The sequence below is a fragment of the Pipra filicauda genome, unplaced genomic scaffold, assembly GCF_003945595.2.
Source record: "Pipra filicauda isolate LSUMZ 115617 unplaced genomic scaffold, ASM394559v2 scaffold82_size2718185_pilon, whole genome shotgun sequence".
In the NCBI taxonomy this organism is placed as follows: Eukaryota; Metazoa; Chordata; class Aves; order Passeriformes; family Pipridae; genus Pipra; species Pipra filicauda.
The window spans coordinates 825,687-843,350 of record NW_024105009.1 but is presented as its reverse complement, the minus strand read 5'-3'; the positions used below and the strand labels follow the sequence as shown (position 1 = coordinate 843,350).

The following is a 17,664-nucleotide window of genomic DNA, read 5'->3' as shown; positions in this document are numbered from 1 at the left end:
GTAAAGGTACTGTCTGCCAGCTCCTGAGCAGGGACCTGAATCTCTGCTACACAGCTGGGACAGTCAGCCCAAAATGTGTGCTCAGAAGCTTCACTGCTCGACTCGTTGGTTTGATCATCCTGAGCAGCTCCTGAAAAGCGAGTACTGAGCTCTGAGCAGAGGAATAACAGAACCATGAAATCCTGAAGGTTCAAACTGATCTGACCGGCACAGACAAAGCTGTATTCCGCATTTCCACACAGGAAAAACATCTAGTGCTATAAATGCAGAAATTGGTCACCCTGGAACAATTTTCCCCTCAAAATCACAGAGGAGGTTTCTCTAAGGTTTTCCTTCAGGGCTGAACTGGCTGCACAGGAGCAGCGGGGCAGTGGCAGAGCTGCAGTTGGCCTGCACTCAAGACCAGCTGACAGTGCAGCTGCCTCCTCTCGGTTCAGACAGTGGGGGAGAAAGAGCTGTTGGAGGAAGATGTGAGAGACCTCAGTGGGGGCTCACTCACTGAGGAGCCTCTCTCTGCTGCCCTGTGCCCAAGCCATGGTGCAGACACTGCCCTCCTCCCCTGACCCCACAGAGACCTGGGGGAGCTCTGCTGAACAGGACCAGAGCTGTCGTGTCAAGTCCTGCTACTTGTATGTTCTTGAAATATCAAAACCAAAACTGCAAAGGCGCAAAGACCAATCCACTTGAGCAGAAGAAATCCTGGAAATGTTGGGAAGCAGGCTGATAAAATTCTTTGTGTTTGTTTTCCCTTCAATAACTTAGTTTTGACAAATCAGAGTTTCGATCTTTAATCACTGCTCAGAAATTTCAAGATCAGCTTGAGTCACGAACTCTCTGTACTGGGACATGGAGTGATCTGCACATTGAACAGATTTGCAAACCAAACAAATATTGCAAATCGGTTCTCCTCTCCCACCAGACATTTAGCACAGCCACTGGTTAAAATTATGGCATAACTTTCTCTCAGGCCTCTGGAACACTAGAACTAAGGAGAAGGAGAAAGGAAATTTCTTACTCTTTCTCCTGGTCAGCAACAATTAAAACTTACCTTATTGATGTACTAAACCATGAGTGCAAATGAACTATTAAGATACTTAGAACAAAGGAAAAAAGAATTAGAGTTTTGATAAGTTTGTTTTTAATTGCTATTCGGGCTATTTTAAAGAGACTATCAATGGCACTGAGTGCCCTGAAACATCAAACCACTTTTCAGTGTCTTACACCGTGTACCCAAACCTGTAGAACTGTCCAGTGATTATGATAGTGTGGTGTTTGCACTATGTTATTCTTAGTACCCACATAATATTCTTACTGCATGTGACAAGGACTGTTTAAGAGTTAATAGTGCTGTTGCAAGACCACTTGTGTGATGTGCAAACACGGGGAGATGCATTATCTTGGGCACAACACAGGATGCAGGGATGCCATCTCCGCAATGAACCTCATTTTAGCACAAGGTAAACACACTCCCCCCCTCAGCCCCACTCCCAGCATTAGTGCTGAGCTGTGATTGATCACCAGCACAGGGTTGCTGAGATATGGATTTGTATGGCAGCTTTTTATCACCAGGACTTGCAAAAGGCAGTTCCTTATTTACAGACTCCGGCTCTATTAAGTGACATTATTAGGGACTACTTTTGTTTAAGTGACACAAAGGCTCAGCATATTGGTGGTTTATGACACACAAGCTGTTTTAATCTGATGGCTTCCCCCTCACTTTTTCAGCTTGTAAATAGGAGCTGCAGCACAAGAACATATGGCACTAAAGAAATTAAAGCTAAAGCAAATGGCATTAAAACAAATTCAAATATAACAATAGGATACTCGATCTGAATTATAAACCTGGATCTGTATTAAGACTTCTCCATACAGGAAATAAAAGACTAAATATGAAAAAGAACCTTTCAGCTGTTGGTTTTGGGGCTTTTTATGAGACCATTTCAGGAGTTTCCTGTATTAATTTCCTTATTAGTCCTTATTATTTAGTTCTTATGGTTAAATTAATAAATCAGTGAAGATATTTTGTAATCATTGAAACTAGGTCTGAATACCACAGTCCTAAAAATGAGTTGTTTACCTTTTTAACTTTTGGGTTCATACCTCATTGCTTCTCATACAGTAAAAATACATTAGGCATTCTTAAATGTTTATTACAGCTAATACACTTGCCTCTATTTATAAATGTTTATAAAAACCAAAAGAGCCCAGCAAAGCTGCCAGCCTAATGCTCACATTTCAAACCAGATATCAACAAAAAGGACAAGTACATTTTCCTAACTTTGTAATGCTATAGCAGCTTATTCAGGAAAGGAATTTCATTATACTTTTCACATAAACAGAAAGATTTCCCCCATTATTATTCTACAGCCCAACTGCAACCTCTAGCATATGAAGCATCATGTACCATGAAGAGTCCAAAGAAAAGACACTTCTTATGTATTTAAATTGTAATTTAAGCACATGGTTAATTTACACCAATCAGTTTTATATGTGGGATTAGTTCCATCATCTTGTAATCCAACAACTCTGTCCAAGACAGCTTTTTGGTACAGCTTTACACTCAGTGCACTCTGACAAAATAACAGCTTCAGTTACATATAGCAGCAAAAGTATTTTTTCTACCACTGTAAAGACTTTCACATCATTGCCACTGCTATACTGCATTTCTACTCAACTGAAATACCACTTTTCAGAACAACTTATTCAACTCTTGTATGATTTTTTTGTTTGTTTCATTTTTATTATAGCCTGGAAGGTTGGTTTGTTGTGTTAGGTTGGTTTTTTTTTTTCTTTAATCTACAGGTTGTTTGCAGCAAAAAAGTATCTCATCTGTGTAATTTTACAGAGAGCAAGTTGTAAACAGTTCTCTGCTCTTGTATCTATATTACCTTTATCACATACAAGGCATGCTGAGAAGTACATCCATGAATGAACCAGGATTGGATGTAGATCTGATTTTGGCATCCTCTCAGGCTTCAGAATAAGAATCGTGCATGACAGTGCTTCTAAGCACAAACATCCCTAACTTAAAAATCTGTAAAACATGCCAACACTAATGCTGACAGTCAGTACAGACTAAGCACAATTGCTGCTAACATGACTATAAGGATTCTCCTCTCAGGGAGCCAAGAGAAGCAGCTGCTTAGAGGTAATTTCACCCTCAGCTGCATTTACATCGTACTGCCATTATTCTGCCATCTCCAGTAACTGGCTAACTCATAAAACCTAACCAGCAGCAACAAACCCAAAACCTAACCAAACACCAGCACAGAATGAGGCAGAGGCTTAAGCTGCCTAAGCTGGTAATATTTCTGGCACCTGATATTTCATATTTACTGTAATAAGTCTGCAAACATGACATAACTATTCACTACCACTCCCCAAAACGGGAGACAAGTAGTCAAGGAAAGCTGAGCAGGTCACAGTAATAAAAACAAGGAATCCTCTGACCTTACACACTTTGGAGTCACAGCATTCACACCCCACTTGGGAGATTTCTCATTTGAAAAAAAAGCAGTTAGTAGCCAAATATGAACAACAAAACTCACAACACTTCCTAGGCTTTCCTCACTTCAGGAGTGCCTGCAGTGGTACCTTTCCCTGGCAGACAGACCCCCCAGGCAGCACTCTTGGCCATTTGGAATCCTAGCTGAGGCCTCTCCTCAGTTTGGGCAATCTTTTTTTTTCAAAAACCCAACTCAGGCAAGTATCAACAAAACAAACAGCCAGTTCTCTGTGCATCTGCTGCTGCTATTTGCTTTGAGGAATTTTGTGTTTGAATTCAAAGTGCACAGCACAGTGATTCACTAAAATAAGGAATGTGATGAGGTAATTGCCTAAACACAGACACGTATCATTTCCCCCTCCCCAACAAGAACAATTAGTGAATAATTCAGCCTCAGCTATGAACATAAAGTGCAGATATCTATGTTGAGAATATGTTCTTCTGTAAAGGAAGCATCTCCTGAACAGATGGAAAGATCTACCTTTTCAACCACTAAACACAGGAGAAAAACAGATATGCAGCAACAACGAAAGCATTTCCATTTAGATCCTTTCTCCCCCTAGATACAATTTATGACGTAAGAATTACAAAAGCTCTGTTGTATTTCCATACATTAGCCTGGATGAAAACAGGAAATGGACTCTGCATTCCCCATCCACTCCTTCTCCCTACATTATAGCTTAAAACTGGAGACAAGGAATCTTGCACCTAGGGCAGAAATTGTTCTGCTGGATATTCATTTGGTTACTTCAGGGTTTCCAGAAAAGCTGACATCCTGTTAAGTACCAATCTTTCCTGAACTTCCTTTTCAAGACTAAGACAAGTGAGGAACAAGATGCTCAGAGAAACTCAGTTTGTGTCTTCTCTCAGTGTACACAGAATCCAGGTTTCCATTTCAGGTTGGTCTGCTCTGGGAAATTCCTATTTCACTGCAATGACTAGTTCCATCAGAGCCAGAGAGTTTCTTCAGCTGGGTAAGAAAGCTGGGTTGGTGTCTTTGGGGTTTTTTGTAGATTTTTTTCCTTGGTTAAACAGTTAACACAACTTGATCTATGGAGAAACTAGATGTTCTGTCCTCCCCTTCTGATCATGAGGATGAAGTGGATGAAAGGGCAACATAATATCTTTCTTTTAAGATTCAGAACACCTGTGAACATCTGCTGGCTCCACAAGGTGCTGAACAGGTAATGGTCAAACATGCTTTGGGGACAAGAAAAACCCTTTTGAAAGGGATCCCATTTTTCTGTGATCATGATTCCTCAGGTTTTTTCTAATGACAGCCTAAAAAGGAGTTGCTGAAAACATTTTGTCACAGATCTTTCCAAGCTTCTGTGAAGTATATCTGCAGAAGGACAAGTGAGCGTTAAGGTTATTTTCCCCTTCTCATTTCATCTTGTTACCTGGCTTTTTGGAGAAGTTAGGAAAGCTACTGCTTTTCCAACCATACTCAGGAAAATTAAAATATTGTTACATTGAAATATAGAGACATACACGAAAGTGTAACTTTGAAAAAATCTCAAAGCTATTGCAGAGGCAAATATTCACTTCTTAGCATTTAAAATACATGGACAGTTTTGCCTGAAGAACAAGCCTTGGAGTCTGCCACCTGTACTGCACTTTATGCAGAGAATTTCAGAGCATTCTTCCAGGGAAGAAGACCTAAGCAAAGAGCAGAGCAAAAATATTATCTGCCCACACTTCCTACAGAGACAAAAGGCACTGAGAAAGACAGCTTGCCATACACAGAGTTTAAAATTACAGCATTTTACTGTACATATACAAGAAGAAATAATAATTTATGAATGCCGTAATTTATGATTTATGATGATACTCAAATATTGCAAATCCTTTACAGACTAGCAGGCCTACTTAAGTAATCATTAATTTACAAAGCAAGATAATACTTACATAGCTGTGACTCTTAAGGAAATCTGAAGGGTTGCTTGTGCAGACTTTATCCCCTTCCAAGCCAATTACTCTTTTACAGATATTTGATTTGGGGTCATTTGGGCTTTTCACAATTACAATATCTCCTCTGAGATGAAAAAACAGAAACAAACAGAAGAACTCTAAGTACAAACTGTTTGGCTGAGTACAAGAGTATCAAGGGGGTATACACCAAAAATATCCACACAAATATGTTCCCTTCTGCTTAAAATTCCTGTCTACAATTTTGGTTTCTTCAGTTTTACTCAGGGTGTAATTTTACACAGTTCTCTGTGTTATTTAGATCATTTATGAAACATTTAAGACTACGACCTAAGGACAGTAATACCTAGAGCTTGCTTTTCAAGTGAGACAAAAAGGCTTAGAGGAGAAGTTACAGTCACACAACAGAATCGCTTTGGTGGGGGAAAAAAGGATTTTCTCCATTTTTTGGACAAAGCTGTAAAAGCGACGTAGATTTTATCCTAAATTAATTCTGACAAGTTGTTTGATGGGCCGTATGTGCTGATAACTTTAACCCTCCATCAAACACAAGGCAAAATTACAATTTAGAAGCAGAAACATATAGGAAAAATAAAGGACAGACGGAATGTGGTTATTGGCAAGCTCTGGCAAAGGGGATGGAAAATCCAGGAGCGTACTTTCGGATGCAATAAAAGTGGCGGCTCAGGTTCTCCGAAAACACAACATCAGAATTTTGAATGGTTGGTTCCATTGAAGGTCCAGAACACTGAAAATTAAAAATAAATGAGAAAAAAAAAATATTACTATTTCAAATTATTTTTATCTGAAATACATTAATATTTCAATTATTTGCTAATACGTTAGAAAAGATAATGTAGAGAACAACTAAAAATCCTCCAAGGAACATGATACATTTAAAAGCTGAGCACAGCCTCCAGAGCACCTCTAACTGTGTTACAGCTCCAGATTTGCTTGGGGTTGGTCCTGAACTGTGCTGGGTGCTATGGACTCATTTCAGCACCTGAATCTCTAAGAAATTACGAGGAGCAGCGCTCGAAGCTCTGCCATGTTACCCCTTTCTTCAGCCTCTGTAAAACAGAATCATCACAGAAGCTGCAAGAGCAGCTCACAGCCACACTCCCCCATGACCAGCAGCAGTATCTGCTGGAAAAGAGGGGGAAGGAGCATAAAACACCCAGAAATTTGGCCAGAGTTGGAAACAAGAGCATTTCCTATTGGCGACTGCAGTCTTTCTTACAGGATGTACTCTCTGCAAAATGCTTAATGATAGTTTCCTGTTTCCTTCAGTGGTGTCTCAAGCAATAAGGCATCAAAAAATATGAATGCCCAAAGTAGAAATAACTTTCATAAAGGTTGGACCTGCCCCCCCAAAAATAGGCATTTAGTAATCATGCTCTGAAAACGCTTCAAAGAAAATCGATAAATTTGAAATACTGACATGATCACACAGGACAATTTCAATATTACAGTTTTATCTTCTTTAAAACGTCAGGAAAACGACAAGTTACCACAACAATTCCTCCAAGGTACTCAAAGGCACAGTGTGCTATGCAGCCATATTGCACAGTGTAGCCCAGAAAGCGGAAGGTTTTCCCTAGGACATCGCGGAGCATCCTACAGTGTCCCGTCGTTCAGCTGGCTCCGGCCTGCAGGGGAAGAGAAGAACGTCCTTCATCTGGGAACAAGCAAGCTGACATTTACAAACCTCTAACATAAGTATTAAAAAAAAAACCCAGTGTGATAAAACTAGCAGATAATCAGGTGTATCTGAAGAGATGAATACAGCTGAAACTCAAATGCCATCGTGAAGTTTTTCCTTTACCACGCAGACCCCTCTCACCAGCTTGTCACATTCAGCTGAGTACACTGTCACTCAGATGCAGTTATTTTATTTAATAACACCTGATGGAGTTGTTTTAATCATGTGAAGACAGGGAAAGTTAGATTGCTGTTTTCCTTAAAGCAGCACCAAACCATCTGAAGCGATTCAAACAACTGAAATTACTTTCACAGAAAACTGCAGTAATCAAACAGTCAACAAAAACTTTAAAAACAACCTGGCAATCAATCAAATGAAAAAAGGCTTGAAGAACTAGACAAAATAAGAAAATGGGAGTCCTGAATGGCTTGCCTAAGTAAGGCTATCACAGGAAAAGTTAGGATATCTGATAGTTCTGGAGCTCTGGAGGTGAAGCAGAGCTTTCCTTTGACTACATTACCAAAATAGTTGCATATAAAAATAAGGCATTAGGTCTTTTTGTTCTTAGCTATGGTACCATGGCATAAGTTCTGCAGCACATTAGACTGCAAATATCTTCTGACTCCCTCCCCCAAACATTCGAGTTCAACTCTGATTAGGAGATCCTATTCCTGCAATGCTAATTTAATTAAAACGTTTCCTTACCCCAAACTGTTAGGATAGTTACATATATGTATCTTAAGGAAGTAGAAAACAGATATACTGAAGCAATTGAAGCAAGTTTTAAATTCTGCAAGAAACATGCCCCCCTAAACTCGGTATTGCCTTACCATGAACTAAAACCACTGCAAGATTTCCCTGATTTACTGAGTCAACATAGTTTGCTAAGTCAATAGAGTATGTTAAAAAGCAAAAACAAAAGAGAAAAATGCTGTGTTTGTACAATATACTCCATTTAATAATGAAGTAAAGACATCCCCTTCTACATTTCATGATGTTTCACTAACTAAAGACAGGAATTTAAAAGTGCACAGCTTTATTTGCACAACTCTTACTAGAAACAGGTGAGAAAAGGAAGGTTGAGTGACAGCAGATGAATTTGAGTTGCACAACTAGTGTGAATTTATGACCACAACTATGCTGTGAGAGAAGTCCATCACCAATACTCCTTAACAGCACCTGCTAGAAAGGCAGCTGCTCAGTTCAGACAGAAACTGCTGCTCAGCTCAGACAGAAAAATACTGCACAACCATCCTGTAGTTTCGCTCCATGCTCCTCAGAAACCTTATACTCCTCTATTAAGACAGTACAGAGTTCAGGCACCTGTGGATATCACAGGTAAAGATGAATTGTATAAACCAAGCACTACAATGCCCAGAGTGTGCAGATCAAATTGTGACAAATGAGCAGTGAGCCCACTCATCCAGAGAACATGTAAACCTCTCGTGCCAACAGCTGTCAGGCTGTAACTACAATATTTTTCCTTGTGAAACTACAAACAACTGCTACACATCTCAAAAAATGAGTTTCAGACTGATTCCTTCTAGATTCTGGATGACATAAACTTCTGGATAGTTACCTTGAACACATGTGTTTCTCTGGGATGTCTCTGAGCAGCTCTGCATGAGGAGCCATAGATTTATAAGCTGTTCAAGGAAACACAGGGTTCAGAGTGAGCTTTGCCTACTGCAAGAGCTGTCACGGTAAAAAACCAACAGCAAGGATAGAACATGAGTGAAGAGCTCTCAAATTTTGTTCCCATTCCTCTTAAAATAAATTCTTAGCTCCTGAGACATGGAGTTCACCAGCCTCAGTTTGTAGATGTGGTACAAAGGATTTTTTTTTTCAATGTCCAGGCTTATCAGATTTCATAATAATGAAAAAATTCTTAGCTTTTATGCAAGGCTTTTGATTACCACTCAAGAAAGTTAATTTCAAATTGAGGCACATATATACATAGATTATACACAGTCTGACCCTAACAAGGTAACTTCAGAGGATGGGAGGGTGTTTTTAATGTTAAGGTTCCTCTTTAGACATCATTCCATGGAATAACTACAATCCTGAAAGCTTCCCTGTCGTTTTAAGTAACGACTTCAAGTTAATAAGTGAATGTTGCAGCAAGAGTAAGCCCAGCAAAAAAAAAAAAAAAAAAAAAAAAAAAAAAAAAAAAAAAAAAAAAAAAAAAAAAAAAAAAAAAAAAAAAAAAAAAAACAACAAAAACCCACCAGAACAAACTAGTTTATTTAAAAAAAAAAATTATCTTAAGCATCAGTAAAATATAATTGTTTCCTCTGCAAACTTTGTATCAGTACATTTTTAAAACAATACCATACTGTTGATCACAGGAAGGTAAACAGCTGAACGTTTTTCCACATCATAGTTTTAACACAAAGTGCCATCAGCAGGCAACTCCACCAGATCGAGCATAAGACCATTAAGCACAATAAAACAAATTATTTAAGTCACAGGCCCCTTGAAAACTTAATGGATCAGTTGGATAAACATCCTTATCACAGCCCTAGTGGCCTAAAACCTACTGTAATTACTTCCAGGCACTACCTACTATAGTATAGCAGGTAGCTGAAAAATTTATACTGGAATAGACATTGGTTTTATGCTGAACATAGACACTGATTAAAAAAGGTTACATCCATATTTATCACAGAGGACACAATTTGGTTATTTTGGAAGAACAGTATAGTTTATCCCCCGCAGCAAATAAAATGCAAAATGTAATTACTATTATCTTCTGTTCCCTTTTCCTTCCATAGCCTGTGCTTTCATCATTTGATTTTTTTGTTTGTTTGTTTATAAAAATTAATCACAGCTAGCAGGGCAGAAATCACTTTGAGCCTCATGAATGACATCCAAGAGATGGGAAAGGATTAGTTCTCAGTCGCTGCCAGTTATAGCGCCAGGTGGCTTTTTCTGCAGTGAAGGTGTTACCGATAATCCCATTACATTGGTACTAAATCTTGCAGACATCAAAATTATCACCAAGGTTCCTTTTCATCCCATCCTTTCCAAATGACTGGAAGTCGCTTCACCTGAAAGAAGTCAAATCCACATGCAGCTGCTGTTTTAGCAGCCAGCGGACTCCCTGAGAATGCCAATCGTGATCCAATTTCGCTGTGCTGGTGGCCCCCTATTCCCTGTCCAATAATACATCTGTTAAAAAATCCTACAGCTACAAATCAAGTTTAATCCTACCAGGGACCTCATGTTGGTCTTGTCTTCCAAAAAGGCAGCAGGTTTTGCCGTCTATCTCTGCTAGTGTCTGGGGAATACTCTTTAAATCCCAGCTCTACTTAGAAGAATAAGCTAAGGATCACAAAACATGACCTCAAAAACCCTGATATGACTATATTCTGACCCAGAGGCATTCATTCTAGGTGAAGATTAGAACTTTGCATAATAAGATTACACAGCAAGTGAATGATATCAAGGGACTATCCATATGCAGCCGCCTGCTTTTCTATAGACAGCCTGTGCTCTGCAATATGCAGTGCAGACGAAACAGAGCTTGGGCTTTCTAGCTGAAATAAAATAGATTCACATAAATTAGTTGGCCATTTCCAGATTCCTAAATCCCCTATTACATCTTTTATTGACAGCTCCTGTGAGGATAGCACAAATGGTATTCTCTTTGTACTCTTTGCTTCTGTAACACACTCCGAGGGAAATGCACATAGGTTGTCCAGAAATTACCATCTTGTTTGCTGTAATCTTGGATTACAATTAACTGTGTACATAATAAAATTAGGAAATCAATGAGCAGATTTATCATTTTCAGAAAACCAATGGCATTGTGTAAGGCAGTTTAACATATGGTGCCAAATTTTTAAACACAGGAAAATTGAAGTTGCAGGCACTGGAAGTGGAATTAAACAAATTACTGGACTTGATACTAAACGGATTTTTCACTTTCATAAAACATTTCCAGTCACATTTGCTTTATGTAACACTTCCCAATTCTGGAATTTCACTGAATATTTAGTGACAGTTGATCAGTTTTTCCTCAGGTAACAAACTCTCCTCCTAACATTCCCCACTTCTTACCAGACACCTTTCTCTACGCAAGGCAATCCCGTAACTTGCACCATCTCTTTCCCACCGAGTTACTCTGAGATTATCACTTTTAAAAAAATGCAAAAACCCAAACCAAAGAAAAAACTGCACCCTGACTAGGCCTTTCAAATATTTATGTTTGAGCTGTTGTTTACATTAAATTATTATTTTAAAACTTCTGCGTGAAATTAATGCTCTATGTGCTAGAATAGAGAAGGGTCTATATCTTGTTTATCAGGATTCTTCCCTTATCAGATACATAATAAATACAATATTCTAATTACAATCTGAAGATTCCAAACATCTAAAGCAAAAGAAGGAATAATTTTCAGAAGGTCTTTCCATGCTGGAGATCAGACAGAACTTGCTTTGTATTTCCAGCTGTTGCTTTACTCTACAAGAAACACTGGATTAAGTCTGGCAAATCTGCAAAAGCTTGCTGATATTCTGGAAGAGATCATTTTTACACATTATCTCTACTAGGCACTGACAGTTTGTCTCCAACAAGTGCTCCTCCATCTACTGATCTCAAGCTCATAAGGAGTTCAATCCTGTAAATATAAATTCCCATAGCAGAATCCCCTGGTGTTAAATAACTAGACACTGCCTACGTAAGAATGAGCAATTTTTCAAAGCAGATCTCAAGTAGTTCTCACTGGTTCTATTTACCTTTGGGAAGCAACTCCTAACAATCCCACAACCCCGTACAAAACGCTGTGTTAATGGCCAGATGCATTCCAGGGCTCCTCTCTTCCTCTGGAGCTCCACACACCCATCTTTGCTGAACAACAAATCCAGAGAGCTGAGCCAAGGTGTGGTCTGAGCCTCTCAGGGATGCTGAAACATTCACTTTACAGTTTGCTGCAACGATGTCAAAGTTAGGACAAACACCAAAGGTTTGACAGACATCACAGTCACCCTCCTGGTAACTGAGAAAATATCCCATGCCTATGTCACAAGGGTCAAATAACTCTGTTCTGAGCCACACATGTTCATCTGAAATTTCAGTATTTTCACTTTCTTGAGACACAGATATGCAGACTTTGAAAATTCATTCAGTGTAATAAGACAAGGAATTACAAGTCCAGTTTTCACATTAGGCACTTAAAAACTACAGCCCTATAGAACCTGAAGTTGCCCTTGGCTCACATGTCCTTCCAGTGCTGACACACCTTGAAGAAACATGAAGGTATTTTTGGGAATACTACTTGGAACAGTGAATAAAAGAGGGGTAAGTAGCTCCCCTATGCACCGACAAGCAAAAAGGCTGCTTACTTAAAATATTTTGTCATTGCAAAGACAATTGTTCACTGGTAAAAAACACCAAACCCAACAGAAACACCACAACCAAAAAACCAAAACCCCTCCACATCAAACTAGCAGCCTCTTTCAGGACACCATCAGCAGGACTGCTCAGAAAGAAACACAACTGTCTCAACCTTATCCCCAGTGCTGGTCTCAGAATGTCGTCACTGAAGAGGACTCCACAGTGGTTTATGAACACAGAAGTCACACAGTATGGGATCTTAAACAGTAAATCAAACCTGACAGATAATTAAACTATAAGCAATCCATTAAACATTTGAAAAATACAAAGCAGAAAACAAGAGTAGTTTTAGCACTATCAGAAAATGTAACAGTAATGAAGAATCCTTCTGTATGCTCATCAATACTTCCCAGCTATGAGCATCACCTTCTAATGAAATACCTTATGCACACTCTGCATTAATAAACATGTTAAAAAACAGGAGAAAGGCAACACAGTCAGACAAAAGTGTGCTCAGTATTTACATTTTCAAGTTACCTGAACAGAAGAAAAATGCAAATCAAGTGCCTGTCACTACTATTATTCTACAAAAATTTTGACAGCTTTCCCAGAGTGCTTTTTAGTTACAAAGTTCTACATACACACATGTACATGGATTCAAGCACTTTTTTTCAGAGCAGAATTGTATTTCACGTGAGTTTATGCAGTAAAAATAAACTGTCATCAGGACTTTTTCTCACTGCTTAGTAAAATTTTATTAGTTATTTCTGAGCTGGTTTAAAACACAAGTTCTGTAGGGTCTTCTCCACTTACAAGATACAAGTATAAAAAAAAGTTCCAAACATCAATAGATGAGTGCAATGATATTCAGTCTAAGTTAATCCCCAGACATCCAAATCCATGAATAAAAATTCATCAGTTTTAAATACACTGAGTCTATTAAGCAAGAACAAAAGCATATGCACAAAAGAGCTTTTAATATATTTCAAAGCCCACAAGAGCCGTGGTCTCATTAAAATTATAAATTACACAAACATGGAATAAAGATTCAAACTGCAGTGCAGCTAAGCAGATTACAGCAAACCCCGCGTTCCATATGATAACACACCATGGCCCTCCCAGATGGGGGCTTGGAACAAAAAGGCCATCACTGCAGCTAGGGAAAACCTCCTTGTGATCTCTGCTTTCTGTTCAGCAGATGACAGCCAAATAATATGTTGATTATTCTGTTTGTGCTGCTAAGCTTGTAAGGTGGAATAAAAGCGATATGATCTATTGTGAACTCCATGCTAATGTGTCGCCCCACTCATAAATAACATACGGAATTTATTCGGAGTCTATCTTTTTATCTGAGTTCCAGGTTTTAAATGCGTGAACTAAAACAGAAAGCCAGCATAAACTATTATTTAATTGGATGGTTTAAAGTAAAAGATACAGCTGACACAACAATAAGTGAGAGAACTGACTACTCAGTGAATCAAATAAGTAGAGGTGCCTTTCTCCAGTTATATGCTGAGGTGCAGAGAACCTGCAAGGCACTGAGCACACTCCAGCCCCACAAACTGCACTGTCACTGACCCCAAACACATGACCAAGCAGGGCCTTTATGGCTTATTTTACCACAGACAACCACCCCAAATTCAAATTTCAAATGAGGACACAAGCACTTGTAAAACAGAAAAACAGTACAGAAACAATCACTGTGTAACTTCAGTAAAATTGTGTCTCCCTGAACTGCCTTCTTAAAAAGTATTTAAGTTTTTAATAAGTGATCAGATGTTATTTCACCTGAATTTACTAACTTGGTTTGTTCCAAAAGCACAGAATTTGGCTGGCCCTGCCTTCCATAATACACTGCTTTTCTAAAAGGAAAATCAGTGACCGGTCACACAGCTCCTTCCACAGATATTTTGTGCATGCTGAGAAGACTGACGATCTTCCTACAATTTAATGTTGGTGATTTTCAGACTCTTCACATCAGAAATGCCAGAAGTTCCATTACAAAATCACTGTGGCTTGGCAACAGCATGAGAACATCAAGATCAAACACTCACTTCACACCTCTTGGACCAATGGAAGCACAGCTGACAAAGAGAAAGATGAAAAGATGAGGGTCTGAGACTGTGCAACAGTTTTCTCAGAAATATAAAAAGGAATGTAAAAAAAAAAAAAAAAGCTCAATTACCTTTTTTCCTTTGCTAGGGACACAGTCACAGCTCTGAATCACAGAAATAATGAAAACATGGCTACTGAAGACGTACACATGTTCTAATAAGCCTTAAGACTAAAAATTCAGATGAATTATTCCCCCACTGCAATGAAATAACACATAAATACTATTTTCATACAGAACCAAGACAGAACCTTGAAACAATCAGTGAATCCCACTGACACCACAACTTCAGGTGTGTCCATTTACAGCACAGGATTGTAAGTTATTCTGCAGTCACCAGTTACAGTATTGTCATTTTTTAGGACCCTGATGATATTTAAGCTTCTCTGAATCTGTTTCAGCTTCTAAAACTTTAAATGCTGATTTATTTTTATTCCTCTTACCTACGTAATCTCACACAAAATGCAAAATTTTTTTCCTGGGGGGAAAAAATTGGTAGCAGCCATGAAACTCAAGCATCTTCTTACGATACATTCACATTTCTACAACCAAATCTTTCCTTCTGTTCTTACGAAACGCATCTAATAAAAAGGTTTCAACAATAAAAGAAACTTCCAGCTAAGATCACAGCACTAATCATATCTGAGCTAGCAAAAGGTAACTCTAGTCAACACTAAAGCCAATGCATTACTGAGTAGCAGGCTCAGCATAGGAGGGGTAAGAAGCTGAATGCACTGAGATAAAGAATAATGACAGTTTGCTAAAATACAGCCCGGCTACAAAAAAAAGCCAGATATTCAGTGTTTTCTTCCCTTTTTTCTCTTTTTTTCATCACAATATTATTCCAAATTTGGAACAATATGAGTTTCCTTAAGTAGCCAGTAGTGAATCTGGCTTTAGAGTGAGTTTTATTAGATTGCTGTGTTTTACCCAACTTTATAATTCCCACTGAAAAATTTAAATTTTAATTCTTGAACTACTTAAAGGCAAAAATGACCCTTTTCTTCACCTACCTCTGTTTGCCATTCTAGTCATATCTTCTGAAGGGCAAGCAAGGCTTTGGTCTCTGTGCTCAGACCAGGCAGAGTTCCACAGCTCTACAGGATTATTTACTGCAGCACCTCCTGGTTCATCCCTCACTCTATGGATGGTCCCACTGCCAGGGAACCAGAGGGAAGCCCACTGGATAGGTCTGAATGTTCCAATGACCCTGCAGGATTTTGTCCTCAGTGAAACCTGAGGGTTGTACACAGTTTTGAAGCCACTGGCCAATATCCCTACTTGGGAAAGCCAGAACTAGCATCATCCTGGCCTGGCTCAGGAACTGCATCCCTATCCACAGGGATATCCAGCTCTTTCTAACACACATCATGCAGTCCAATCCAACCACTGCTCCTCTGCATGTCTCTATCAGACTAAAGACTGAGCGGCTCATAAACCCAAGATGGGCAAGAAAAGGGGAAAAACTGCTTGTCAGAGGATCCAACACTACCTGAAGTTACACTGGTAGTAGCTGAATAATCAAGCTAGCATTCCTGTCTGGAATAGCTAGGGAAGCCACAATGACCAGAATACTTGGCCAGTACACTGGAAAACTGAGCTTTCATGTCTGTGGGTCTCACCAAGGATGATAAACACAAGGAAAACAATCTCTATGAAATATAGCCCTAATCTGGATGGTGCTTAATAAAACAGTACATTAAACTTACAGTTCATGTTCAAGATTACTGTTCTGCAGGTTTCAGTAATATTATACTGTACAATTTCATAATCTGAAGCTACAGAAACATTATATAACTTCTTAAATGATTTACTGTCTTCAGCACTAACTACTTTAACTCAAGTCTCCTAATTTACTTCTATTGTAAAGGAGCTGTTTAAATTTGACACAGGTTTAAATTTTTTTTTGCTGTTGCTCAGTATAACCCACAAGGATGCATTTGGTAACATCCAGAGGCTTTCTGAATAAAATCAAATCGCATTTTATATAATATCATACAACTGGTAAGTCTTAAACCTTCCCACTAATCCTTTTTTTTTTTCTCCACAGACTGACTGGATAAGTAGTCTTTAAGCTTTTTCATACTGAAAAAAAAACCAGGTCTTTTGGTGTCAGAGCTTCCAGGATTAAACATTCTTTCCAGTTGTTGGCTCATGGCCTGAAGATCCTGCACTTTCAAACTTATCCCATTCTGGCTAGTTCAAAGATCAGGAAAATGAAGCCATCTTCTTTGCAGCCATAATCCACGCCCCATGCTGTTCGATACTTAAGAACATCTCAAAAGCAAACTACCTTGTTTCAGCTCCCAGCAGGAGCTCAGCAGGGCACTGGATCACATGACTGCAAACCCAGCCTAGTCAGGTGACTCAAGAGCTAATCTGATTTGGTGACTATAAAACTTTAATCAGTACAGTCTAATACCGTCACATTCCAGAAGTGATGAGAGGAGCAGCTTGGCGAGGTAACAGCAAACACTAATAAGATTATGAATCAGAACTGCCACAGGATGTGGTTTTTTAGTTCTCTATCCCATACACAAACCCACCAGAAAAATATTACTGAGAACTGGTCAGGCAGACAGGTTTTGAAATAAAACGGGCTGATGTGATTTATTCCAAAACCAGCAGCATTTTGTTTGCTGCCACAGAAGGACAAGAGCACACACTGAATCTTGTAAGGCACAACTAAAATCTAGCAAAACCATCCCTCTGAAATCAAAGACAATAAAATACATACATCAATAACCCCATCTTGTTGGGAAACACACAGCACTGGTGGCAATAACTGGAGGTCCCACGAGTTTCCAGGGGCAACCCACGTGGGCTGCACGTGGTGAACAGAGCAAGGCCATGACAGGAGTGTTCCCTCTTACCAACCAAAAATATCTAAAGCAACTTCAAGTGCTGCTGTTTTGGGGGCTTTCACCAACTCTGCAGGCTACAGCTTTTGAAGAGAAATGTCAAACATACCTGCAGATCAAATTCCAAGCATACCCTTTTCCCAAATGTTTGGATTGCTCTCTCACTTACCATTGTATTCCCTCCCTGGTTTTTTTCACCCAAAATCCTCTTAATCC

General features: G+C 39.0%; 1 protein-coding gene across 4 annotated transcripts in view; it reads right to left on the bottom strand.

Annotated features, from left to right (window-relative positions):
• The window catches only part of IMMP1L (inner mitochondrial membrane peptidase subunit 1), a 32,622-nt gene that overhangs the window by 11,578 nt on the left and 3,380 nt on the right, over nucleotides 1-17,664 (bottom strand). For 2 of the 4 annotated variants that reach the window (XM_027735710.2, XM_039390477.1), the window contains exons 2-4: nucleotides 6,946-7,083; nucleotides 6,094-6,182; nucleotides 5,414-5,540 (exon numbers count right to left, since the gene is read on the bottom strand). In XM_027735710.2, coding sequence (XP_027591511.1) covers nucleotides 5,414-5,540; nucleotides 6,094-6,182; nucleotides 6,946-7,050 — 321 coding nt within the window. In that variant the 5' untranslated portion in view covers nucleotides 7,051-7,083. Of the gene's footprint in view, nucleotides 1-5,413; nucleotides 5,541-6,093; nucleotides 6,183-6,945; nucleotides 7,084-8,715; nucleotides 8,923-17,664 lie in introns of those variants that run through there. The other 2 variants (XR_005566921.1, XM_039390476.1) reach the window with 2 other exon arrangements.